This window comes from Pteropus vampyrus, unplaced genomic scaffold (genome assembly GCF_000151845.1).
Source record: "Pteropus vampyrus isolate Shadow unplaced genomic scaffold, Pvam_2.0 Scaffold11, whole genome shotgun sequence".
Lineage (NCBI taxonomy): Eukaryota > Metazoa > Chordata > Mammalia > Chiroptera > Pteropodidae > Pteropus > Pteropus vampyrus.
Genome location: NW_011888792.1, coordinates 18,725,762 through 18,749,476, shown reverse-complemented (window position 1 = coordinate 18,749,476; position 23,715 = coordinate 18,725,762). Strand labels below are relative to the sequence as shown.

Here is a 23,715-nt window from a genome sequence, read left to right as displayed (position 1 = left end):
ATATAATAAATAATGTTATTCACCAATGTTACCTCAATTTAAAGAAAAACTGACCTGTTTACTTGTCTTATGAGTGTGCTTCCATTTCCCTATCAAACAGTAAAAGATAGTAAAATACCATAATTGAGAACTCTTTGAAAACATATCCACGAGGATTTTATTATTGCTATTGTTAAAAAGAAAAAAACTTCATTTTAAAGCTGCTTATTTTTTACCAAGAAATATAACAGAATAGACACTTTTGGGGTTGTCTGTCCAATCCTCTTTCTGTGGGTTTCCCCTCCCACCTTCCCTATCCATAGAAATTTAAATTCCATGACCCTGGCCAGTCACAGCCTACTGAACAGTAAGTACTTTTCTCTTCTAGGAGTTCAGAATGGGGATTCAGAAAACAGTTCAATCTCTGATGTTTTTCAAAGTGGTGACAGGTAAACTCAAGAGCTACGGGGTTACCACTGAGTACAAAATGCATGGAAAACAGAGAGAAATGCCCATATGCAAAGGGAAAATAAGGAAAGATATGCACAGGAAAAAAAGGAGAGGGGGAAAAAAAAAAACACACATAAAGAGAGAGATGGAATAATGCCTGACAGCCTTCCAGTCCCACGTGAACCCATCAGTACTTTCTGTCCATGGGTTCCATGACATTCCATTGTATCCTCCATTGTACTCACACTAATTTCTGTGGAATTCTGTTTCTTGAAGCCAAAAGCCTTAACTCCAACAATTTGTTGATTATAGGAGATGCAGGGAAAATTTTGATTCAACAACAAAAAATATTAGAACCCTGTCCCATAATCAAAACACTGAAAGATGTAGATATTGCCAATGAAATATAATTTTAGAGATAAGCACCCTCCACAGAAAACTACAATATTTATCTTGAGCAAAGTCCACGTGTAGGAATTACCATAGCATCTATGGTACATTGTATTATTTATTCAAAATATTCACTCCTCTTCCTTATAAATTCCCTCTCTAGTGATTCTCCCTATGAAAGAAATATATTTTCTACCACCACAATCTCAGGCTCGGCAGCACGACTTTGGCCAATCCAAAGAAAGCCCAAGTGATTTGTGACATTGCCAGACAGGAACTTGAATGATGTCTTGTCGTTTCACGGAGGCTTTCCTTTCTCTCTGATCACACAAGAAACAACAATGTGAGGCTGTGTAACAATAATGTAAGGATGTGTTACATGTCAACCTGCAATAGACTTGTAACATATGAACAAAAAAATAAATCCATATTGTCGTAAATAAATCCATATTGTCACTAAAATTTAGGACTTGGTTGGTACCATGGTATAACCTGGCAAAAATTGACTGCTACATGTCTCAAATAGATTCTCATTATAAATAAAGCCAATGGATAAGAAAATAAATATTTAATTCTGAAATTCATTTAAATATTGCTAATAAGTTTATATTTTAAAAAAGTCCTTTTAGTTTTCAAGCTATCCCCGTTGATGATTTTAAAGATCTCTACACATAATATTTACCAAAGGATAGATTTGCTACTTCCTCTATGTTTCTAAGAATTGTCATCTAAGACATGTTTCTTCTTAAATATATTTCGAAGATATTCTAATTTTAGCATCTGTGCTTTCCTTAAAAACTGTGAATATAATACTTTCAAAACAACATATCAATTGAGAAAAAGTTCTTAACAAATTTTATATTGTCCTTCAATAATATGAAAACCTAATACCAAAGGTTTTGATTCTTCCAAATAGTACAAACCAAAAGCAATTGTTAACACCACTCCTATTTTCTTGGTCATTTTATAACATCAATGGCCTTAAGTCTTACGTGATATAAATTTTGCTTTTGTTTAAGTCTCTTTTCCTGAAAACGATGTCATATTTCATAGTTTTGATAATTAGAAATAGCTATTAAATGAACCTAAGATTAAATATGAAGATAATTCTATACATTCTGCCACTAAGATTAGCTGTGTGACCTTAGGGAAGTCACTCAATCCATATAAGCTGGTAGAGAGGCTTAGAAAAGTGAGGATAATAATCTATGCCTACCACATAGAGTAGGAACCAACTAACACTATAACTTCTTTCCTAACCTAATCAAAAGGGGGAAGGGGGCACACAGTCATAACAGAAGCAGCAGAATTTGTCCCAAATGAAAGAACAGACTAAAATTCCAGAAAAAAAAAAAACTAAATAAAATGGAGACAAGCAATCTATCAGATGCAGAGTTCAAAACCCTGGTTATAAGGATGCTCAACTCAGGGGAAGAATACATGAACTCAGTGAGAACTTTAACAAAGAGATAGAAAACATAAAAATGGAAATAGAAAACAGAAAAAAGAACCAATCAGAAATGAAGAATACATTTGGAGTAATCAACAGTAGATTTACATGAAGCAGAGGATCAAATCAGTGATTTACAAGATAGCAGAAAACACCCAATCAGAACAGCAACAAGAAAAAACAATCCCAAAATGAGGATAGTTTAAGAGGCCTCTGGGACAACATCAAATGTACCATCATTCATATCATAGCAGTACCAGAAGAAGAGAGAGAGCAAAGAATTAAAAATCTACTTAAAGAAATAATGATGGTAAACTTCTCTAGCCTAGTGAAAGAAATAGACATACAAGCCCAGGCAGTGCAGAGAGTCCCAAACAAGATGAACCCAAAGAGGCCCACACAAAGATACGTCATAATTAAAATGCCAAAGATTAAAGACAAAGAATCATAAAAGCAGCAAGAGAAAAGCAGTTAGTTACCTACAAGAGAGCTCCCATACAACTGTCAGCTGATTTCTCAACAGAAACTTTGCAGGCCAGAAGGGATTGACATGAAATATTCAAAGTAGTGAAAAACAAGGACCTACGACCAGATTACTCTGCCCAGCAAAGCTATCATTTAGAATAGAAAGACAAATAAAGAGCTTCCCAGACAAGAAAAATCTAAAGGAATTCATCGCCACCAAACCACTATTGCAAGAGCCAAAGGGACTTCTTAAAGAAGAAAAACAAAAAGGTCAAAAATATTAATAAAATGTCAATAACTACATATCTATCAAAAATTACTTTAAGTATAAATGTATTAAGTACTCTAATCAAAAGACATAGCGTGGATGGATGGATAAGAAAACAAGACCCTTATGTATGCTGCATACAAGAGACTTCAAATAAAGAGACACAGACTGAAAGTAAAGGGATGGAAAAAGGTATTTCATGAAAATGGAAAAAAAACAAACAAAAAAGGTAGGGTACCAATACTTACACCAGATGAAATAAGGCTTTAAAACAAAGGCCATAACAAGAGACACAGAAGGACTCAGTAATTCCACTTTGGTTATTTATCCAAACAAACCCAAAACACTAATTCAAAAAAAATATGCATTCATATGTCCATTGCAGCATTTATTTACAATAGCCAAGACATGGAAGACAACCTAAGTGTCCACCCAAAGATGAATGGATAAAGAAGTGGTACAAATATAAAGTGGAATATTACTCAGCCATAAAAAAAAAAAAATGAAATCTTGCCACCTGCAACAACATGGATGGACCTACAGGGTATTACACGAAGTGAAATAAGTCAGACAGAGAAAGACAAATACCATATGATTTCACTTATATGTGGAATCTAAAAAACAAAATAAATGAATAAACAAAACAGAAACAAACTCGTCTATGGCCATGCTACCCTGAACATGCTCAATCCCGTCTGATCTCGGAAGCTAAGCAGGGTCGAACCTGGTTAGTACTTGGATGGGAGACCACCTAGGAAGACCAGGTGCTGTAGGCATTAAAAAAAAAAAAAAAACTCTTAGATACAGAGAATATCGTGATGGTTGCCAGATGGGAGAGGGGCTGGAGGGATGATGAAGAAGGGATTAAGAAGTACAAATTGGTAGTTACAAAATAGTCATAGAGATATAAAATATAGCACAGGGAATATAGTCAATAATATTGTAATAACTATGTATGGTGTCAGATAAGTACTAGATTTATCAGGGTGATTACTTCATAAGTTAGTTACATAAATGTCTTATCATTATGTTGTACACCTGAAACTGACATAATACTGTATGTCAACTGCAATTTAAAAATAAAAAATAATTTTGAAAAAAGCAGAAGAGATGGCTACATATAGTTTCCATAAACTTTAGTATGAAGATTAAATTGTTGAAGAATTAAGCAATATTAGAAGTTACTTCTACTTCTCTACTAAACCCACTTTTATAACCACAATAAACTGTATAGAAAGAATGTTTTCATGCAATTCACTTTTTTATTCTAGGTGATCATTTGATGAAACTCTCTATTTCAAGAAGAAAATACTTTAGCTCAATGGCCTTAATGATAAATTAAGAATTAACTCTAACTGTTTTAAATTACACATGGCAATGTTTTTCTAAAGTTTTTACAGGTATTTACTCATTTAATCTTTTCACAATTCTATGAGAAGTTACTATGTATTATATTAATTAGTCCATTATTCATGTAAGAAAACTGAGATGTAAATTAAGTAACTGGCCCAAAGTCACAGCTCATAAGCAGCAGTCAGCTTTCGAACCCAAGCAGGCATTATTAAAACTTCATTATTAAAACCAAATGTTATCATACCTATATGAGGGAAGCAAAAAATATTTGAGGAAAAAAATAAAATACAGTTGTGCCAAGAGTATAATAAACTATTATTTAATTAGTACATATCAAGTATATCTTTTAAATAATCCCATTTACTTAAATTATTGGTTTCAAATTGGCAGAAATCATGTGAACGCAACAACTAATATAAATATTGTTGGTCTAAATCCAATACTTTCATTGCTACCATGTACTTCTTTCACTGTTATTGATGAATCAACTTTGAAAAGTCCATTTTTGTTTCAATAATGAGACTGATAAATTTTACTCTGTAAGCTAGATCGTGTCCTTGGTTTCGAAAAGGTAAAGTTGGAAAAGCTAGGTAAAGATGAAAATGTAAAAAAAAAAAAAAGTCCCATGAATAACCTGCGTAAATGTGTAACAACTCCCTGCAAATACTTAGTGGGGGAAAAAAAATCTTAGATTGAGATTTTAATGCTAATGAAAATTTCTTGCAAGCTATTACTTTTATAAAGAAGATATGCCATTTAAATTAAGAAATGTCAACTCATGATTTGAGAAATCATTCAATAGCTAGGAAAAAATATTTTTCCGAATTTGAATTATATTTAAAACCATTAAGAATCACAAGATAGAATTTAATTTAAATAACTTAAATTTGATATATTCAAATAACTCAGAGTTTTTAAATTTAAAGAAATAAAAAAACATATCCTAGACCCAATACCAAAGAAATGTGACAAATATTCATTCCTTTCAGGAGAAAAGAGTCAGTCATTTCCAAGGAGACTATACAACTCCTTAGAAGAACTAATTTGCCTAAAATGAGCAAAGATTTTATGCATGGTCTATTATAAAAGAGTAGATCTATATTTTATTCCAATTTTCAAATAAGAAAATTCAGATAGATTAAACACGAAAGAAGAGTCTCTATATTTTTACATCTAAGACAAGTTATCAACAGAACAAAATTTTGGTTATACCAATGTGTCACATAATAATGATTACCGAGTAAGTCGAATGGATAAATATTAGTTTCTGTAAATTCTCAAAACAACTTTACTTGGCACTGTAAACTGCATAAAACTAAAACAATTGGGAAATTACTCCATTTTAGCTTTTAAGAGGCTTGGTGAGGATCATTTTTTTTTTTTATATAGAATATATCTGTTGCTTTTCTAATAACAAGCCCAAGAGGGCACCTACACACATTTCCAAGTTTCAATAACAGTCAAAGTATTAAATAACTAATCCAGTATAATGCACTATTCCAAAATAGAGCGTTTGGTCAATATCTTCAGAGAGACACTGTAATTGTTTCACTCTGCTTTCAATGAATGATCTATAATGAAAGTTGCTTTTCAGGCTTAACCCAGAGCTGTGCCCTGTGGGAAATGATGAGTCTTTGTAAAATGTGTTACAGTTTACTAATAAGGATGAAGAAGAAGCACAACTGATGAACCAGCAAATCTGCTCTGACTTATTTGGTCTTTGCTGAATGAATTTGAATATCATCAAAATACATTATCCTTATACAGAACCTGCTTCCTATGATTCACTCTGTCCTCACACTCATTTCAAAAAGAACGTTAAGAGCTTCAAAATTTTACATTCTTGTGCTGGTCCTGTAATATTACATAAAACAGGATTTTTTTTTTTTCTAAAGGCAAAAATAAAGTTGTCAATAGAAATTGGTTACCAGGTGAGCATTTAGGGCCTGAAGAAAAAGAACATTTACATAGCTGTATTTATATGTGATATCAATATATAATAAACAATTTCTCACCTAAAAATAATGCAAAATTACCCTATCTGAATATCCATCCATTAACCATCAGGGAACCAGGGAGATGTGAATTAAGATAATCTCTGAAACAAGTAAAGCAGTTGGAAGCCACTGTAATAATCCTAGTAAAAATCATAAACAATGATGGTGGCACAGTGGAAATGCTAAGAAGAAGGCAAAGGCTACTTGTAAGGAAAAAAATTATGAACTATAAATCGGATTGTTTACACCATTCTTTACATTTTGATCCTACACAATTCCACAAATATAATTTATACATCTTTCCAAAAGCAGGCTTACAAATCAAATTATAATGTACTACTATCCTATTTGAGATCATTAAAACTCAAAGGTGAAATTATATTCTGATTTCATGACTAGGACCAATATGTGAAAAGCAATGTAATCACTGTCCCAGTTATATCAATCTAGTTTTTCTCACTTAAGCTAAGTTAAAATCTTGAACACAGAAGATGAGAGAAAGGGAAGGAAGGAGGGGAGAGGCAAAAGTAAGTGTGAAAGGTGCTAGCTGATATATAGCTAGGATGCTAAGATCATCACCTGATTATCCCATGCCATCGTATTAGTGATGGAACAAAATATTGCGTTTTTGTTTTCCCTCTCTGCTTTATCAGATTTCATAAGCCGGGGACTTTTAAATCAATCTGCATCCAAATATATCATGTTTCCTTTGCTAAGAAAACCAGAAACCAAGCAAAAGAAAATTAATATTGAGTTATAACTTAGGTAAGTTATGCTTTATCCACTGGAACTTAAACAGTTGGATTTAACAAAATTTGATACATATATTTTGTATAAGTGAGCTCCATTAACTTTAAACCCTGGAAAAGGAACAGATTTGATCATAGAATTTGACTAAATTGTACCTTTAAATACTTTTCTCCATTAACGTTTTAAGAACTCCTTATTTATTTTTGAATTAATGAATTAATGTTCAAATTTTATTTCAGAAGAAAGTGCTTAGACTTACATAAGAAGGATCACATTGATGTTCTTCTTTTCAGAAAAGCTCTGTGTGATTTAAATTTGAAATGTTTTCATCCAAAGCAGGTAACTTTTTAACTAAACAAAATGGAATACTGTATGAGATATCCCTAGTGCCATTATGTAATAGTTCTTTATTTTGGTTTTCTAAGTATTTCACATGGCCTTCAGTGGCATTGCTCCTCTCTTAAATTATTCTATCTTTCCCACAACTCTGTGGATCAGATTTATATTGGAACTGGCTAGAAAGTATTGTGGCAATAAGTGGATTCTCAAGGATTTTTCACAAGAACTGAAAATAAAAAGCATTTTTAACATTAACATTAACAATCATCTATATAATGTTGAAAATCAGTTTTTTATGCTAAAAATATACACTTTTTGAATAAAAAAGAGAGACAGGAGATAGAATAGCCTTGTAATTTTTCTAAATTCTATAAACTTATTGGATTCAGACTGACAGTTTAATTCAGAGAATAAAAAACAAAATGCCAGCCCACAGTTTCAAAAAGTGTTATCATATTAATCATTCTAAATTCCATTCCTCTTTTTAATGTATTCTGAGAAATTGTAGTAATCAGTATTATATTATTGTTGTAATGATAGCTTAGGAGGCAATAGAAATCCTCTCTGGGATACTGAAATCAGACAAGTTGGGGACAACTGACAGCACTGTCAGGACATTTTGTTTAGAAATAACAGGTAAGGTGCCCTCTAATCATAGTAAAATCATCCCAGTTTTTCATTCTAAAATTCCAGATTTACTTCTGCACTAATTATATATGTGGCTCAAGAACACACCATATGCACCCCAAAAGTAAATTAACTTATATGTGAGCACATAACATGTAGCTTTAAATATTGTACTAAATCACCCATCCTCCGTAGAGACAGAATGGACTGATTCATAAAGCAGGTAACAAACCTAAGGCTCTCAATCACAGCTAAAGGAATTTACGTGCACTGCAGACATTCACTCTCCATAGAAGGTCACTGCTTCACAGCCGGGAAAATAATCCCCACCAGCAGCCTTGCAAAGTGCCTGAGGCATCGCTCCTGAGAGGCATAACTCCTCTTCTTTCAAGGCTAGAGGTCACAGCTATGATCATAGCTCAGTCAAATTTAAAGGGAAAAGTATCTGAGGTCAAAAATATCCTAAGGAAAAATAGAAGACTAAAACTAAAAAATATATTGTGTTCCTCTGGGATTTAGCATAGTGATGGAAAAACCTGTTGCAGAATATTAAATTCAGATTTTTTTTTCATCCAATAACTTCAAAATAACTAAACAAAAACTGAATACATAATCTGACGGATGTCACACTGCAATCAGTTTTGAGGACATTTTTAAATGCTACAAATCCATTTAAATCTTCATCAGCTTAGACATTCTAAAAAAGAAAAATCAAGTTTAAGTGACTTAAACATGAAATGTGAGCAGCGGCTCGATGATTAAATTACTGCATCAATTAACTTGAGTTCACAGAAAGAATGCTGTTCTTTCAAACAATATTTATTCCGCCTCAGATCAGACAGACGACTCCTCACATCACGGTTGTTGCTTCATAAAATGCAACTTATACAGCAAAAGGGGAGAGATAATTTGTAAGTAAGAATAAACTCCTGTTTGGGAATTCTTTATAAAAGACATAAACTAAATTGATGTTCATGTGAAAAATACAGTCATTTCATATACTTCTGAGAGTGAAAAACTCTGAAAATTGTTTTTGAAAATCATAAGACAATGAAATTACCACTAACCTCAACAAAAGTGACTTGGTACCCATAAAAATCATAAATGAGCATATTTAAAGATTAAAGGCATTTTTGGATGTACACATTGCAAAGGGTAAAGTGTTTTATTTTGGTCATCTCTGCCAACTGCTATTTCATGCTGTCATTTTCAGTAAGGGGAAGGGTGAGCATAACAGGCCTTAAATCAAACAAGTTGAGAACTGCTGACAGAGCGCTATCTGCACTCTGCCTACTAGGGCCCTTAAATATCAGGATTTTATGGTGTGTTTTTCTGACATATCTGTTACTTAGTAGACTCTAAAACCTCCTTGGAATCTGGAGTACTAATCTACTTTTATCTCTAAGTTTGTTCCTACTCATTTAAGAGACAAAGTTCTAACATGACAAGAAAAAAAGAAAAAAATCCCTGACAGAAAAAAAGAAAAAAATCCCTGACAGATTTTGTACTTTCATTGTCCCTGGCCCTTCGAAACTCAGTTCACAGGTTACCTCCTCACTGTTTTCTCCATTACACAGAATAGACTAGGTATGGCAAAGTAGCAACTTACCTCTGAAATCTCAGTGGCTTACACCAACAAGGTTTATTTCCCTCTCATCCAAATTCCATCCCAAGTCTAGCAGCTCTCCATGATAGCTCCCTCCCAAGGGTAAAGGCCAGTCCTATGTTCTTGAGACTTGGTCATCTTAACATGCCATATTCGGATTTCCATAACACAGTAATAAATATCTAGAGGGAAATGCACTGTCTTATAACTGCTTTGGCCCAAAAGAGCACCACAGTGCAATGACTAGAACTAGTCACAACAACATGTCTAGCTGTAAAGATGCTGGGCCATGCCCTCTTTCCAGAAGACCTGGAAGGAGAGAAGAATAACACATGGGTAAGCACTTTGTCTCCACTATATCTTTTCTAACCTTGCCCTGTAAATATAGATTGGGTACCCATAATGTGCTCTCCACTTTGTCTTCACTCTGTTATAGAACATTGTTTATCATTATTTTATTTTATTAGGCAATGACCTACTTGAAGGGAACAAATAGATATTATTTTCCTGGCTAAATTCCATAAATACACAAATAAATATAACCACAGAAAGTCAGATGCATGCCTTAACATTATTTGAGAAGTTCTAATTACCAAGGCTTAGTAGCAACAACGAAAATATATTTGAGTTAACATGAAAAGCACTATTTATTCAGCATCAACAAATATTCACTGAATGTTTCCTAAAGACCAATCAACATTCCAGATCCTGGGAAAACAGCAGTGAGATAAACAAGGACCTTCTCATGAAGTAGTTTATATTATAATAGGGGAAAACAATAAATAAGCATCAGAAAACAAGAAATATCAAAAATAAGAATGCCAGAAATAAAAACATATCAATAGAAGAACTACTATAAACTGGGTGATCAGGGAAGCCCTCTAAAAAGGTGACATTTGAGTGACACACAAATGGCAAGAAGGAGCCTGCAATTAGAAAATCTAAGGGAACAGTATTTTTTTTTTTAGATGCCTCCATTTTTATTTACTTTTTTATTGAGGTATCATTTACACACAGTAAAGTACATAAATCTTAATTTATAACACTCATAAATCTTTGAGTGTATAGCTCAAAGAATTTTTACATATATCTATAGGGAGATTAACACCACTCAGGTCAAAATATAGAATAGTTCCAGTGCTCTCAATAAAGTGGGTATAGAAGCAACATACCTCAACATAATAAAGGCTATATATGACAAGCCCACAGCTAACATCTAAAAAACAAAAATCAAGCTCATACATTCAGAGGCAAAGGGTAAGGTAGGGGCAAAATAAGTGAAGGGAATCAAAAAGTACAAACTTCCAGCTATAAAATAAATGTCATGGGGATGTAATATACAGCACGGTGACTATAGTTAATAATACTGTACTTCATAATTGAAAATTGCTAAGACAATAGATCTTAAAAGTTCTTATCACAAGAAAAATGAAATTCTGTAACTATGTATGGAGACAGATTTCAATTAAACTTAATGTGGTGATCATTCCACAATATATACAACTATCAAATCATTATGTGTACATCTGAAACTAATATAATGTTGCATGTCAATTATACCTCAATTAAAAAAAAAAGGCAAAGTTAACCTATGGAGATAGAGACAGAAGAGCAGTCAGCTTGGGAGGGGGTACTCTTGGAAGGGGCCCAGGAGTGTTTGCTAGAAGAGTATTTTATTTTTTAAGTTTTTAAATGCCAGTTTATTTTTTTTCATACTATATATACATAATTTTTTTAATATTTTACTTTTTTATTTTCCCCCTCCTTTCTTGTAACCACTAGTCCATTGTCCATGTCCATGAGTCTCTGTTTGTTTGTCCTATTCATTTGTTGCTTTTAGGTTTATATCCCACATATGTGATATCATGTGATTTGCAACCTTTTCTGTCTGGTTTATTTCACTTAGTATGATTATTTCAAGGTCCGTCCATGTTGTCGCAAATGGCAGTATTTCATCCCTTCTTATGACTGAGGAATATTCCATTGTATATATGTACCACAGCTTCATTAACCAGTCATCTAGCGTAGGACACTTCGGTTGCTTCCGTGTTCTAGCCACTGTGAATAATGCTGCTATAAACACTGGGGTGCAAATATCTTTTCAAATATGAGTTTTCAAGTTTTTGGAGTAAACCAACCCAGTAGAGGGATTGCTGGATCATATGGTAGGTTAACTCTTAGTTTTTTGAGGAACCTCCATATCACTTTCCATAGTGGCCATAACAATTTGCAGTCCTACCAACAGTGTATGAGGATTCCGATTTCTCCATGTCCTCTCTAACATTTGTTATTACTTGTCCTGTTGATTATAGCCATAGAAGAGTATTTTAAAAGGAACAACTAGTCCAAGTCCAGAGCAAACTTGGTGTATTTAAGAATACAGAATTTTCGTATGATGTATGTAAATTAGAAATGCCCCTGTGTGTAGTTACATGTGAAATTATCTTATATCAAGAACCTTATGTAGAGTTCAAGATCCCCTCACTTTTATTGAATTCATCTCTAAACTGTGTAGAGTTAAAGCACAGTTCCCAGCATATCTAATCATTATCAACAACCAACTTTTATTTAGTGGCTTAAAAGTGAAAGAAAAGTAGCTATTATGATAGTTCTTTAAAAAATCTGACTCCTCATTTAAAAAATTACAATGTATTAGAAAAAAGGCAAAAATATAAAGTGTTAATTAACACAAAAACTTAAAAGTAATGTGTGGCAAGAATAAAGCACAACTCCAGATAATATAAGATTAGTTACCAAGTAAAATTATCTACATAAACTTTTATTTATGTACTGTCCATAAAGTCAGGTTTCTTTCCGGTTGATGGGAAATGACTGGATGGATTTTCATGAAATTTGCAGGATACAGTTGGCATATTTCTGTCTCTAGAAATAGTCTATGCATTATACACAACATTTATTTTCAGGGCACCCAAAAAAGGTAGAGAGTAACTTTCCAGAGCAGTTAAAATTAAAAAGTACAACAATGGGTCCATGAGGTCTTAGAAGGCTGGTAATAGTAAGGAATAAGCCATTTTGTAAAGTGATTCCATGGGTGAGTAGAGAAAAAAAAAAAACAGTTTCAAATTTGAACTCCAAATCATTTGACTCAAAAACAATCAATCCAGTTTCATGTATTGAATTGCAATAATATTCTCATATACATAACTGAATATAGTGTGTTCCAGAATGAGTGGTAGTTGGGATTTATTTATTTAATGATGTTAATGATTCTCCCAAACTATGCCGAGAAAGCTAACTACTATAACTACTATAAAATAGGAGTTATGAATTGAAAGGAGGAAAAAAATCCTTGTCTCAGTTTAGGTTTGCCAAGAAGGAAATCCAGAGACAATGTTTCACAAGCAATCAGTTATCTAGAAGAAAACAATGGAAGGGGAGAGAGGAAATGAGAAAGGGAAGGGACAGCAGACAAAGGTTTGGTTATTAATCAAGTGTCTACTGTAGATAAAAATCCTAATCCCACTGGGGAATTCTGGCAGCCAGTTGAGAACAGTTTAGCCAGTGTAGCAAAAGTGTGAGAGGTATTTATATATTTAATCATGTCAGTCATTAGCTGAGGGCTGCTCCCAGATAGTATTAATTATCTGGCATGCTGGTCTGCTGAGCAGGAGGACAAAGTGGGCTTTGGTGACAAGTAAAAGACCTCGAGTAAAGAAAGAAATTGCTGGCAACTGAAAGAAGAGCCAACATACACTGAAGTGACAAGAGCAAGGGGATACTGGTAGTAAACGGATAATCACATGGACAGAAATTATCTAGAAGATCCAATGAAAGAGGGACTTGAATTAGGCTTTGTGAAATGAGTAGTATTTGATTAAGGGAAAACATTTAAGTCAAGAAAATCGGCATGAGCAAAAGTATTTAAGTAGGAAAGCATAAGAAGTCTCCTAGGTCAGCTGTAAGCCAGTTTGTCTATATTCTTGGGAAAATATAGCTAAAATTACATGGTGGGTTCATATTACGGAGGGTGTCTAATGCTAGGCTAAAGAGTTGTAACTTTTTCTCATAAGTATTGAAGAAACTTTAAGTTTCTAACTGGGAATGTAATAAAATGAAAACATTATTTTAAGGCATTGACATCTATGTGGGCACCAAAATGTCCTTGGAAAATAAACTCTTATTGGATAGGATCTGTATCTGTTCAGTTTCCACAAAAGAGGATTACATGTAAGAAGTATTTGGTAACCCACTAGCAAACTGTGGTATCTAAATGCCGTTTCTTACTAAAAGGAATCAAGGCTCCTCAGAGAAAGGGCTGATTCCATGTCTGTGCAGAATACTTACAAGATGACTCTGAAACACCTTTTCATGCCAGAAAGAATGTAAACTATCAAACACTACAACGTCTTGGTCAAAAGAACTCAGGAGCCCACTAGGCCAAAGAAGAAACAACTTAAGCATCAACATAATAAATATTATAAAAATACTTGTTAAATATCTTTGATGGCATGAAGTACATTAAAAATGTTAACATCCATGAGTTTGTAAATATACTTAAAAACTTGAAGGATATTAGGGAACTAACTCATAATTCTGAACACCAGGAAATAAAAGAGAAAATCACACATTTATCCCAGTCTTCCTATATAAACTGTACAGATATCTAATGAGGCAAAGTTATTTATTATAAAATAATTTCTGTTAGTAAATGTAGAATAATCAAATTAGAATATCACCATTTTGCAACTCTAAATGAAATAATGGACCTAGGCAATAATCATCAACAGCTGAGAAAATAATTAGCTGAGAAGTTGCTGGGAAAAATGTATATTTATCACAAACTTTATCAGGTTGACAACATCTAAACCAAATAACATGTCAAAAAGAGAGACAACCAGTGTATGATTCTTAATGTAACGTAATAAGAAAGAAATAATAATACCTATGAAATCTTTTTGCCAAAAAAACAAAAACAAAAAAAAACCTTAATCTGAATAATCCTGTAGATTTAACTATCAGTTTACAAGAAGACATGGGAAAAGACACCACAGGAGTAGAATTAGAAAAATTCGGAAAGTGGAAAATTCTATAGAGCAAATGATCATTATTCCTTAACAAATAAGCTACAAGAAAAAAATTAGAAGGGAACCTACAGAGTGAAAAACATCAAATGTAATGTGGAACTTTGTTTAGGTCCTTATTTGAGTAACACTTTAATGAGATGATTAAATTTGATACTGAATGTCTCTTTTCTATTACAGAATTATTGTAAAGTTTAAGTTGGACGAATGATATTGTAGTAATGTTCTTTTTAAAAGCCCTATTATAGATATATAGACATAATCCCAAATGTTTATTCTTAAATATTCAACAATAAAATAATATGGTGTCTAGAATTCAAGATAATCTAAAGGGCTGAGAGGAGGACTATATATTAATAATTGTTTATGCTGGATGATTAATATATGAGCATACATTATACTAATCTATTTATCTCAATATATGTTTGAATACAAAGATTGGGTATTCCAAGTGAATTAACTAAAACTTAGTATTTCTGAAATATCTGATCATTGAAATCATTGAAGACTGAAGACGACTATTTTCAGAAAGAAGCACAGGGCAAAGCTAAAAAGAGCAGTTATAAAAGGACAATGTTGACAAATATATACAACTTCACTGTAAGAAGCTTCTAATGCCTAAAATCAGGGTAGAAAGCAATGGTAAACCTTAAAAGACTACTTAATTGTTGACAATTTCCAAGAAGACAGCTTAGTAAAAATACCTGGATGTTAGAAGACTGACAACACCTACCTTTGTAATCTGACGCATGTAACTTCTGTAGCTTTTGGAGCATTAAAGTGAACCAAATAAAATAATAACGGCAGCAATAATTGTGTTGTGTATACTAGCCCTAGACTTAGCACTGTCCTAAGAGTTCTGGATCCATCAGCCTATTTAAACATCACAACCCAAGAAGGTATTGTGGGCTCTTTGTATGGACTTTTTAATGGACGACTGAATGAGGTGGGCTTCAAAACATGGTACCACTTTCATATGAGATTGAAGTTCAGAGGCCTACAACTTGTTTAAGGTCATGTACTGTAATGACTTGGTCAATACTCCTGTTTTACTTAACATAAAAGAATGCTTTGAACACTCCAATGCACTGAACTATGTCACCTGGGTACGAAATACTGGAAAACTTAAAACCGTTTCCACAAATCTGGAGTTTTCCATCGTTAGCACCACACCCTACACATCTTGGTCTCACCCGGAAGAATAACCAACCCTTCACTCACCGCCAGGAAGTCAGTGGTTCCAGCCAGGAACTCTTACCGGAACGTTCCCAAACGTTTTCCCCGCTCCCCTCAAGCCCCGCCTCTTCTCGGCTCGGTCACAGCCTTTGGCCTCCAAACTACAACTCCCATAAAATCGTGCGAGGACACCGGCCCTCTACCGGAAGTCAGGAAGGTTCCATCCGGCACTGAGAAGAGCAGGTGTGGGATTTTTCCTAGTCCTTCGACCACTTCCTGGTTTCCTCTATTCTGGTCGTCTTTGGGTTAGTAGCAGCTTCGGCCAGTTGATCGGCCCTAGTGTGGGGCCGGTGACCAATTCTCAATGCTCTTTTGCCTCCGCTCTGTCCTGCCCCGTCCTGCTTAGTTGTGTGTCGCAACGTCGCCCTGGGGCGCTGGTGCAAGCACCGGAGCAAGCGCGGGAGCGGCGGCTGGGCAGCCAGGGCTCCGGGGAGGGAGTGGGGAGTGCAGCCGATCCTGCTGCCGGTGGCGTTTCCAGTTCAGTCTTTGAGGTGGGGGAAAGAAAATGCTGCTTCATGTGTGGGTCCACGTTAATAGAAGGAATCTCGCAGAATATAAACTGTCTCAAGGCCTTTGACCGTTTCAAGAGACCGTCGTACATGGATGGCGTTTGATTGGTTAAATGGCCATCTTGACTGCTCAAGGAAGTGGAATTTGTTTAATGGTCAGTGACTTCAAATAAGTAACAGAGGCACATGTGAGGTTGGCTTCCCGTCCCCCGCCCCCCCCCCGTCTGTTTGTCTGTCTGTCTGTCTGTCTGTCTGTCTTTCTGTCTATCTATCTATCTATGTAACCTTGGGCAAGTCATGAGCCCTGAGTAACATCAGTAAAAGGTGGATGTTGGTTTGTATAAAATCTTAGGACACTTTAAACCTAAGATTCTTTTAAACGACCTCTCAGAATAGACCTTGCTCTTCTTGCAGAGCAAGGGTAGCATTTAACGGAATCACCTCATCCTGCCTTCAAGTCCTTACCTTCTGGAGTAACTGTCAATGAGAAATGAAAAAGTAACTCAAGCAGTGAAGTTGGATATCAGACTTTGCATGTTTCTCTGGAATGAGTAATGTTTCTATTTCTAGATAGCATTTCTGCTGAGAAAGCTGAGGAGAAAAGTGTACATTTTCAACTTTCTCCTGAGAATACTTACTGTGTGCATAAGCATCACAGGCTACAGAATGGTACTGTATTTTTGGAGGACAGTTTGGCAGTCACCTGGAGTGGCCAGCGAGGAGGATGAGGAACTGACCATGAATTTAAAACATGAGATAGTAAAACATTGCTTCAAGTAAACCTAACTAGTGAACTTGTATGATAAGATTTTATGGAAAATAAATTTAATGAAAAGGCAGCTTGGAAAGAAGACTACACATGAGTCAGTATATAACAATGCTTGAAAACTAAGTCCTTAAAATTTGTAGCTTTTGTTATTCATAATATTTTTAAAGCATTTAGAAATCTCAATATGAAGAGAATAGTCAGATAAATTCTATAGTAAATCAAAAGAAAAGAACTTTTCTAATATAGAAGTCACTTCTAATTTAAGTTGTAAACCGATTTTCAATGTGAGGTTTTATCCAAATGTTTCCATTCCTATGAGTATATTTCACCTATTTATCGTTTTCACCTATTTCTTTATGAGTAGCAGAAAGATACAAGAAGGGTGAACAAACACAAGTTAATCTCATTCTCCCATTTTTCCCCTAAATTATGTTCATATTATTTCCAGTATAAAATTGATCAAAATGTAGTGTCAGAACCTGACAGACAACTGTCAAAAACTATGGATTATAACCTTTCCTCCTTTTTAGCCTAAATACCATGTTGTTTCAATTGATAGAAGCCTAGTTAGAAGCCCAAATCTTTTCATAATAGCATTTAGAAAATGCTGTATAGAAAAAAAATTCATATCTTAGAAAAAGTATTTTGAGAAGTTTATAAGTAACTGAAACTGAACCATTTCCAGATAAAAATAGCTCAGTTTGTGCCTTACCATATTCAGTCTATGATTAGGCAACATTTGTTAAGAGGTATGAAACAATAATTTTTTATATATTTTTTCTTGCCGAAACAACAGAGTGACAAAGCAGGCAAACAAAGTTAAAGGTTTAGAAAGTGTCTGTGATTCAAGGATAGTGAACAATAAGACAGTGTCCAATAATAGATCTAAAATATATGGTCATCTGATTTATAACAACGAAAATACTGCAATTCAATGAGCCAAAGATGGCAATTTCAAGAATGATGCCCAGTCATATGGATTATCCAATGGGATAAAAATGTATCTTGACCCCTACCTCATGCCATGAACAAAAATCAATTCGAAATAGAATGCAGAATTAATTATGGAAGATAAAGCAATAAATTGATTTCAATTGAAACTTAGATTTTGAATTCGTTATAGGATCATAATTTCTCTGAGGGCAGACGCCTGTTTCTGGTACCATAGAATCTAAGAGAATACTTGTCATCTGCTAAAAACTTCTGCCTTAACTTCTATCCACTTTAATCTCCCTAATGCTCCTAGTCCATATTGAAGTCTCTCTGGTCTGCCTCAAGTACCTGCTCCTCTTTGTAAAGCTATTACCCGACTCCCTCTCCCAAGGGTATGGCCCCCTCATCTATTACCAAAACTCTTTATACATCCGCCATGTTGAATTATATTAAAATTCTTAACTGATAACAATTTTGAAATATATGCTGTTAACATTTCACTACCTTTTGATGAATATGTTGTTTTAGAAACCACATATATTATTCTAATTATATTAGCATTTAGATAATGTTCAACATGATATAAAAAGCAATTGCCAATGTTTTTTTCTATTTTCTTTTTTTAAGGAAGAAATGTCTTCTATAGAAAGAAGTCCAAAGCAAGAAATAATTTCCCAATTTCACTGTTCTGCTGCAGAAGGTGATATTGCCAGGTTAACAGTAATGCTCAGTCATTCTCCATCTCTTCTCAATGAAACTTCTGAAAATGGCTGGACTGCTTTAATGTATGCTGCAAGGAATGGACACGCAGATGTTGTCCAACTTCTACTTGAGAAAGGGTAAACATTTTAGGCCGTACCATCTGAAGGGGTGGATGGTTTAATTTCTAGGTTACATTTTTTCTTTTAAATTTTTCTTGTAGCTATATTTGTATCATTGGTCTCATAAATAATTCTTTGGCCAGTTTTGTTTTATAAAAATGCAACATAATTTCTAACAAAAAGCTTTTAACTTTTTATCGAGGAATTAACATTTTATACTTAATAGCAAAGCAAATTTATGAGTTAATCTAATGTTTTCCTCCCAAATAGAAAAAATAAAGCTACCCAGTAGGACTACCAAGAACCCCTTGTAAAATTTTAGTATCTCATAGCACATAAAACTTACTGCTTTTTTATTTTATAATTATCCAGAAATTTTAAATATCCAGTGTCTCTAACTTTTCATCATTTATGGTTATTTCTTTTAAACTTCCCATTGGTAAATTATGTACTAAAAGAAAAAAAATGCGTGTAATCATTAAATAGAGGGGCTATAATGTGCAGCTGCAGATATTTTATTGTAATAAATTCTGGAGAAAATGTTTATTTCCTTTTTTATTTTTCCTTTCATCTGTAGGTGTGACAGGTCCATTGTTAACAAATCAAGGCAGACTGCACTGGATATTGCTAAATTTTGGGGTTATAAGCATATAGCTAACTTATTAGCTAATGCTAAAGGTGGGAAGAAGCCTTGGTTCCTAACCAATGAAGTGGAAGAATGTGAAAATTATTTTAGCAGGACACTACTGGACCGGAAAAGTGAGAAAAGAAATAATTCTGACTGGCTGCTAGCTAAAGAAAGCCATCCAGCCACAGTTTATATCCTTTTCTCAGATTTAAATCCCTTGGTTACTCTAGGTGGCAATAAAGAAAGTTCCCAACAGCCAGAAGTCAGGCTTTGTCAGCTGAACTACACTGATATAAAGGATTATTTGGTTCAGCCTGAGAAGGTCACCTTGATTTTTCTTGGAGTAGAACTTGAAATGAAAAAAGAGTTACTTAATTATACTGGGGAAGTCCCAAGAGAAGAAGAAGATGGGTTGATTGCCTGGTTTGCTCTAGGTATAGATTCTGACGCTGCCGAAGAATTTAAGCAAAGACATGAAAATTGTTATTTTCTTCATCCTCCAATGCCGGCTCTTCTACAGTTGAAAGAAAAAGAAGCTGGTAAGAATTGAACACTGCTTGCTTGTATTAGTAATAATCTGGTTTTTGTAACTAGATTGGAGTTATATGTATCTACATTTTCTAGGGAGCACACTTTTTCCAATAAGCAATGATATTAGCCTATCTTCTCTAGAAACTTTGTAAAGTTCTCACCCTAGGGAATCACCCTCTTACAGTTACAGCAGTCTAAATCAGCCAAGATAAATTTCACCCAGAATTAACCCTCATGCATACAGGTTTTATTCAATTCTTCAATGAATCGTTATTGAGCACCTGCTCTACACTCAGCCTGATGGCAAAGACCTTGACTGTTTTGTTTTGTTTTCTGTTGCTGGGTATGCCAGTTCATGTGGGGCCTTTTATACCATGATAATAAAGTAGAGGTTTTATTCTAAATTTCATTTAAATGTTATAACTTGACTTATGTCTAAGGAAAAAAAATAAAAAACAAAACCCTCACTCTGGTTGCTTTGAAGATTATGAATTGTAGGTAATTAAGTGTGGAAGTCAGGAGTCTTTTTGAGAGGGGGTTAGAGATTACAACATCCCAGATAAGAGACTGTAGTTGCTTGGATTAGTGAGGTGGAAAGAAAGAGTTTGAAATATTTTGGAGGTAGAACTGATTGGGCTTGATCAGTAGGTTGAGACTGTTATAAGAGAGGTGATAGTAACCTGAACTATGGCCTGAAATTAAGGTGATAATAATAGAGATGGAAGAGAGTTACATTTAAGATATATTTTTGAGATAAAATCAACAGAACTTGCTGATGGAATGGGTATAGAATATATAATAAAGAAAAAGAAAAGAATGCTAGGTTTGGGACTTTAGTAATTTGGTAGGTAGAGATACTATTTCTTGATAAAATAATGTAGGGTAATGAGTAAGAGAAGCAAGTAAGTCAAGATTTCAGTTTTGGGCATGCTAAGTTTTAGAGGATATTAGAATCTGGAGAGAGGAGGAGCGGTCCAAACTGGAGATACTCATATGGGAGTCATCAACACAAAGATGGTATTTAAATCCCAGGAGACTACTAAGATTACTTAGAGTTGAGCAGGCAAGAAAGAGAACCTCGGAATTATACCTGAATCTCTACATTTAAAGGTCAGGTAGAAGTAGAGGAGCCGTCAAAGGTGATGTTAACAGTGTGGTCATAAGGCAGGTAGAAAACAGGAGGCATGCAAACCATGAGAGCAGAGTATTTCTTGGAGGTACTGGTTAAATATGTTGAATGATGTTCAGAATTTAAGATGAAGACAAAGATTTTTTTTTTCAAGAATCTTTGGTTTTGGTAATATGAAATTGTTGATGAATTTGGCAAGAGGAGCATCAGTGGAGTGGAAGGAGCAGAAGCTAGATCATGGTAGAGTGAGGAGTTAAAGAGAGGTAAGGAAGAGATCACTTGACCGTGTCACCTTCCATTAGGTGAGTTCCTTCCAGAGACTGCTTAGACACCTCCACCGAAAGTCTAGAGTGTTAGTTTTATTCCCCACATTTGTGGACAAAACATTCTACTTTTTAAAGAAAATAAAATATGTTTTCTTTGGAGCTATATATATAATTTTAAGATCAAAAGGACCTTTTTTTCTTAACTATTGAGGAAACTGAGGCCCTTTTACTCACTTGCTATATAAATTTACACAATTACTTAACCTCTCTGTGCATCAGTTTCCTCCTCCAGGAAATGAGCATAATAATAATACCTATGTCATGGGATTGCTCTAAACATTAAATATGATGATGTATATATATAAAGATTTTTGCATGATGCTTGGCATATAGTAAGTACTCATATTAACGTCAGTTTTTCTTATTGTAATGATACTGAACTAATGTAGATACCTTAGACTAAGTTACATGTTATGAGGTAATATAGCAGGCAAATATTTAATGTTGCCTATGGTTTATTGAATTTCATTGTTACATTTGTTTTTATTTATGATTTATTTCATTTTTTCCAGTTTAAAATATTGTTATTGTTGTTTAAGATTATTTATTTCCAAAATCCTTGGACCAAATAATGTATTTTAGGGAGAACTTTTGTCAGGCATTTGAAATATAGCATTTCTAGTCTTATTGCTTCAATTGTAATATTTCTGGTCAGGGCATATCCTTTTTTTAAGTACTAAGGTAAAGACAATAGCCAAAGTGTATATTCTAAGATTTATTCTGTTAGGCATTTTTTTCCATAAACAAAGTTAACCACGAATGTTATAAATACAGTATCTTTTTTATACTCTATGCAGTTTCCATTTGTAAACAGAATATGTTCCACAGTGACATGGACGAGTAGTGGCTTAGTATCAAGGAGAGATGGGTTCCTGCAGTTTCTTAGTAATATTGCCTTTTATAGTTCAAGTCTATGTTAAGAACTGCCTTTGTAGTGTATTTTTATAAAAGTCACTGTTGTAAAGTAACTATTTGTAAAGTCACTATGCACTAGAATCTTGTATATCCAAAATTTCAAAATCACCTGTTGTAAAAGACTGAGTTAATAGAGTATAGTAGATGGATGTTATATGAAAGTTTTATTTTATTAGTTCAAATTAAAGTTAAATCTAAATTTCACTTGTCATCTGTAGAATTAAATCTTTTACTTTAAAAGAAATGTACATATAAAAACAGGAATACTAAACCTTTGATCACACAGCTATTTAGAAAATATATATCTTTATTGTGACTTAAGGACATTTTACTTACGTATTAATTTGTTTGTATTTTGTGACAGAATTCAAACTTTTTGTGCTTCTCTTAAAGGGGTTGTAGCTCAAGCAAGATCTGTTCTTGCATGGCACAGTCGATATAAGTTCTGCCCAACCTGTGGAAGTGCAACTAAAATTGAAGAAGGTGGCTATAAAAGAGTGTGCTTAAAAGAACAGTGTCCTAGCCTCCATGGTGTTCACAACACATCATATCCAAGAGTTGGTAAGCCTTTTACAGTGAAATCTTAGCCATCTAGAATCTTATGGAATGAGACATTCTGGAAAGACAAGATTTTGAGTAGCTGAGGGGTTAACCTTTTTATTAAAAGCATATTTAATTTAATAACCAATAAGACTGTAAATACTATGACATACCTTCATGACTTTCAAGTAAAGGACATTGTACATAATTAGCCATTTCTTATCCCTAGGTTAATCAATATGAATTTGTTGAGATACATGATTTCAAAAGCTCACTAATCCGGGTCCATTTAGTACAAAGACAAAAAAAAAAGCCCCAAAATTCAGTACCTGTTTGAGACATCCCATAAGCAGTATAGCCTGGTATCTGCTTGTACCTTCTGTCTGTCTTTTAATTTCCTGCTTTGAGTCTGCTGTAGATTTAGATAACCCAGCCCTTTAAAACTGTTGAAAACACATAGACCCAGCAACAGCTAAGGAGGTTTGAGAGTAAAATGCATGGTTTAGTGATCTGTTTTTGCTGCTCAGGAGCCTTTTATATTCCTGGTTCTCGGTCGTGATCTAGTGAGGATAATTCAATAAATCAGTGACTTCTGGAGAGATTAATTGTTATTTAATACAAATATACTTTTTTTAGTGGACTTAATCATAGAGCTACATAGA

The 23,715-nt window shown here is 34.0% G+C and overlaps 1 protein-coding gene, 1 long non-coding RNA gene and 1 pseudogene across 8 annotated transcripts in view; 2 read left to right on the top strand and 1 right to left on the bottom strand.

The window, feature by feature from the left end:
* Positions 1-16,032, bottom strand: part of LOC111731880 — a 127,084-nt gene extending 111,052 nt beyond the window's left edge. For all 3 annotated transcript variants that reach the window (XR_002777357.1, XR_002777359.1, XR_002777358.1), the window contains exon 1: positions 15,938-16,032. This is a non-coding gene — a long non-coding RNA (uncharacterized LOC111731880). The remainder of the gene's footprint in view (positions 1-15,937) is intronic.
* On the top strand, positions 3,660-3,778 carry LOC111732167 (annotated as a pseudogene).
* Positions 16,033-16,059: 27 nt separating the features above from the next.
* Positions 16,060-23,715, top strand: part of NUDT12 (nudix hydrolase 12) — a 14,102-nt gene continuing 6,446 nt past the window's right edge. The window contains exons 1-4 of one of the 5 annotated variants that reach the window (XM_011378794.2): positions 16,060-16,197; positions 18,791-19,002; positions 19,562-20,151; positions 22,907-23,074. In XM_011378794.2, the coding sequence (XP_011377096.1) occupies positions 18,797-19,002; positions 19,562-20,151; positions 22,907-23,074 (964 nt within the window). In that variant the 5' untranslated portion in view covers positions 16,060-16,197; positions 18,791-18,796. The other 4 variants (XM_011378810.2, XM_011378816.2, XM_011378785.2 and 1 more) reach the window with 4 other exon arrangements.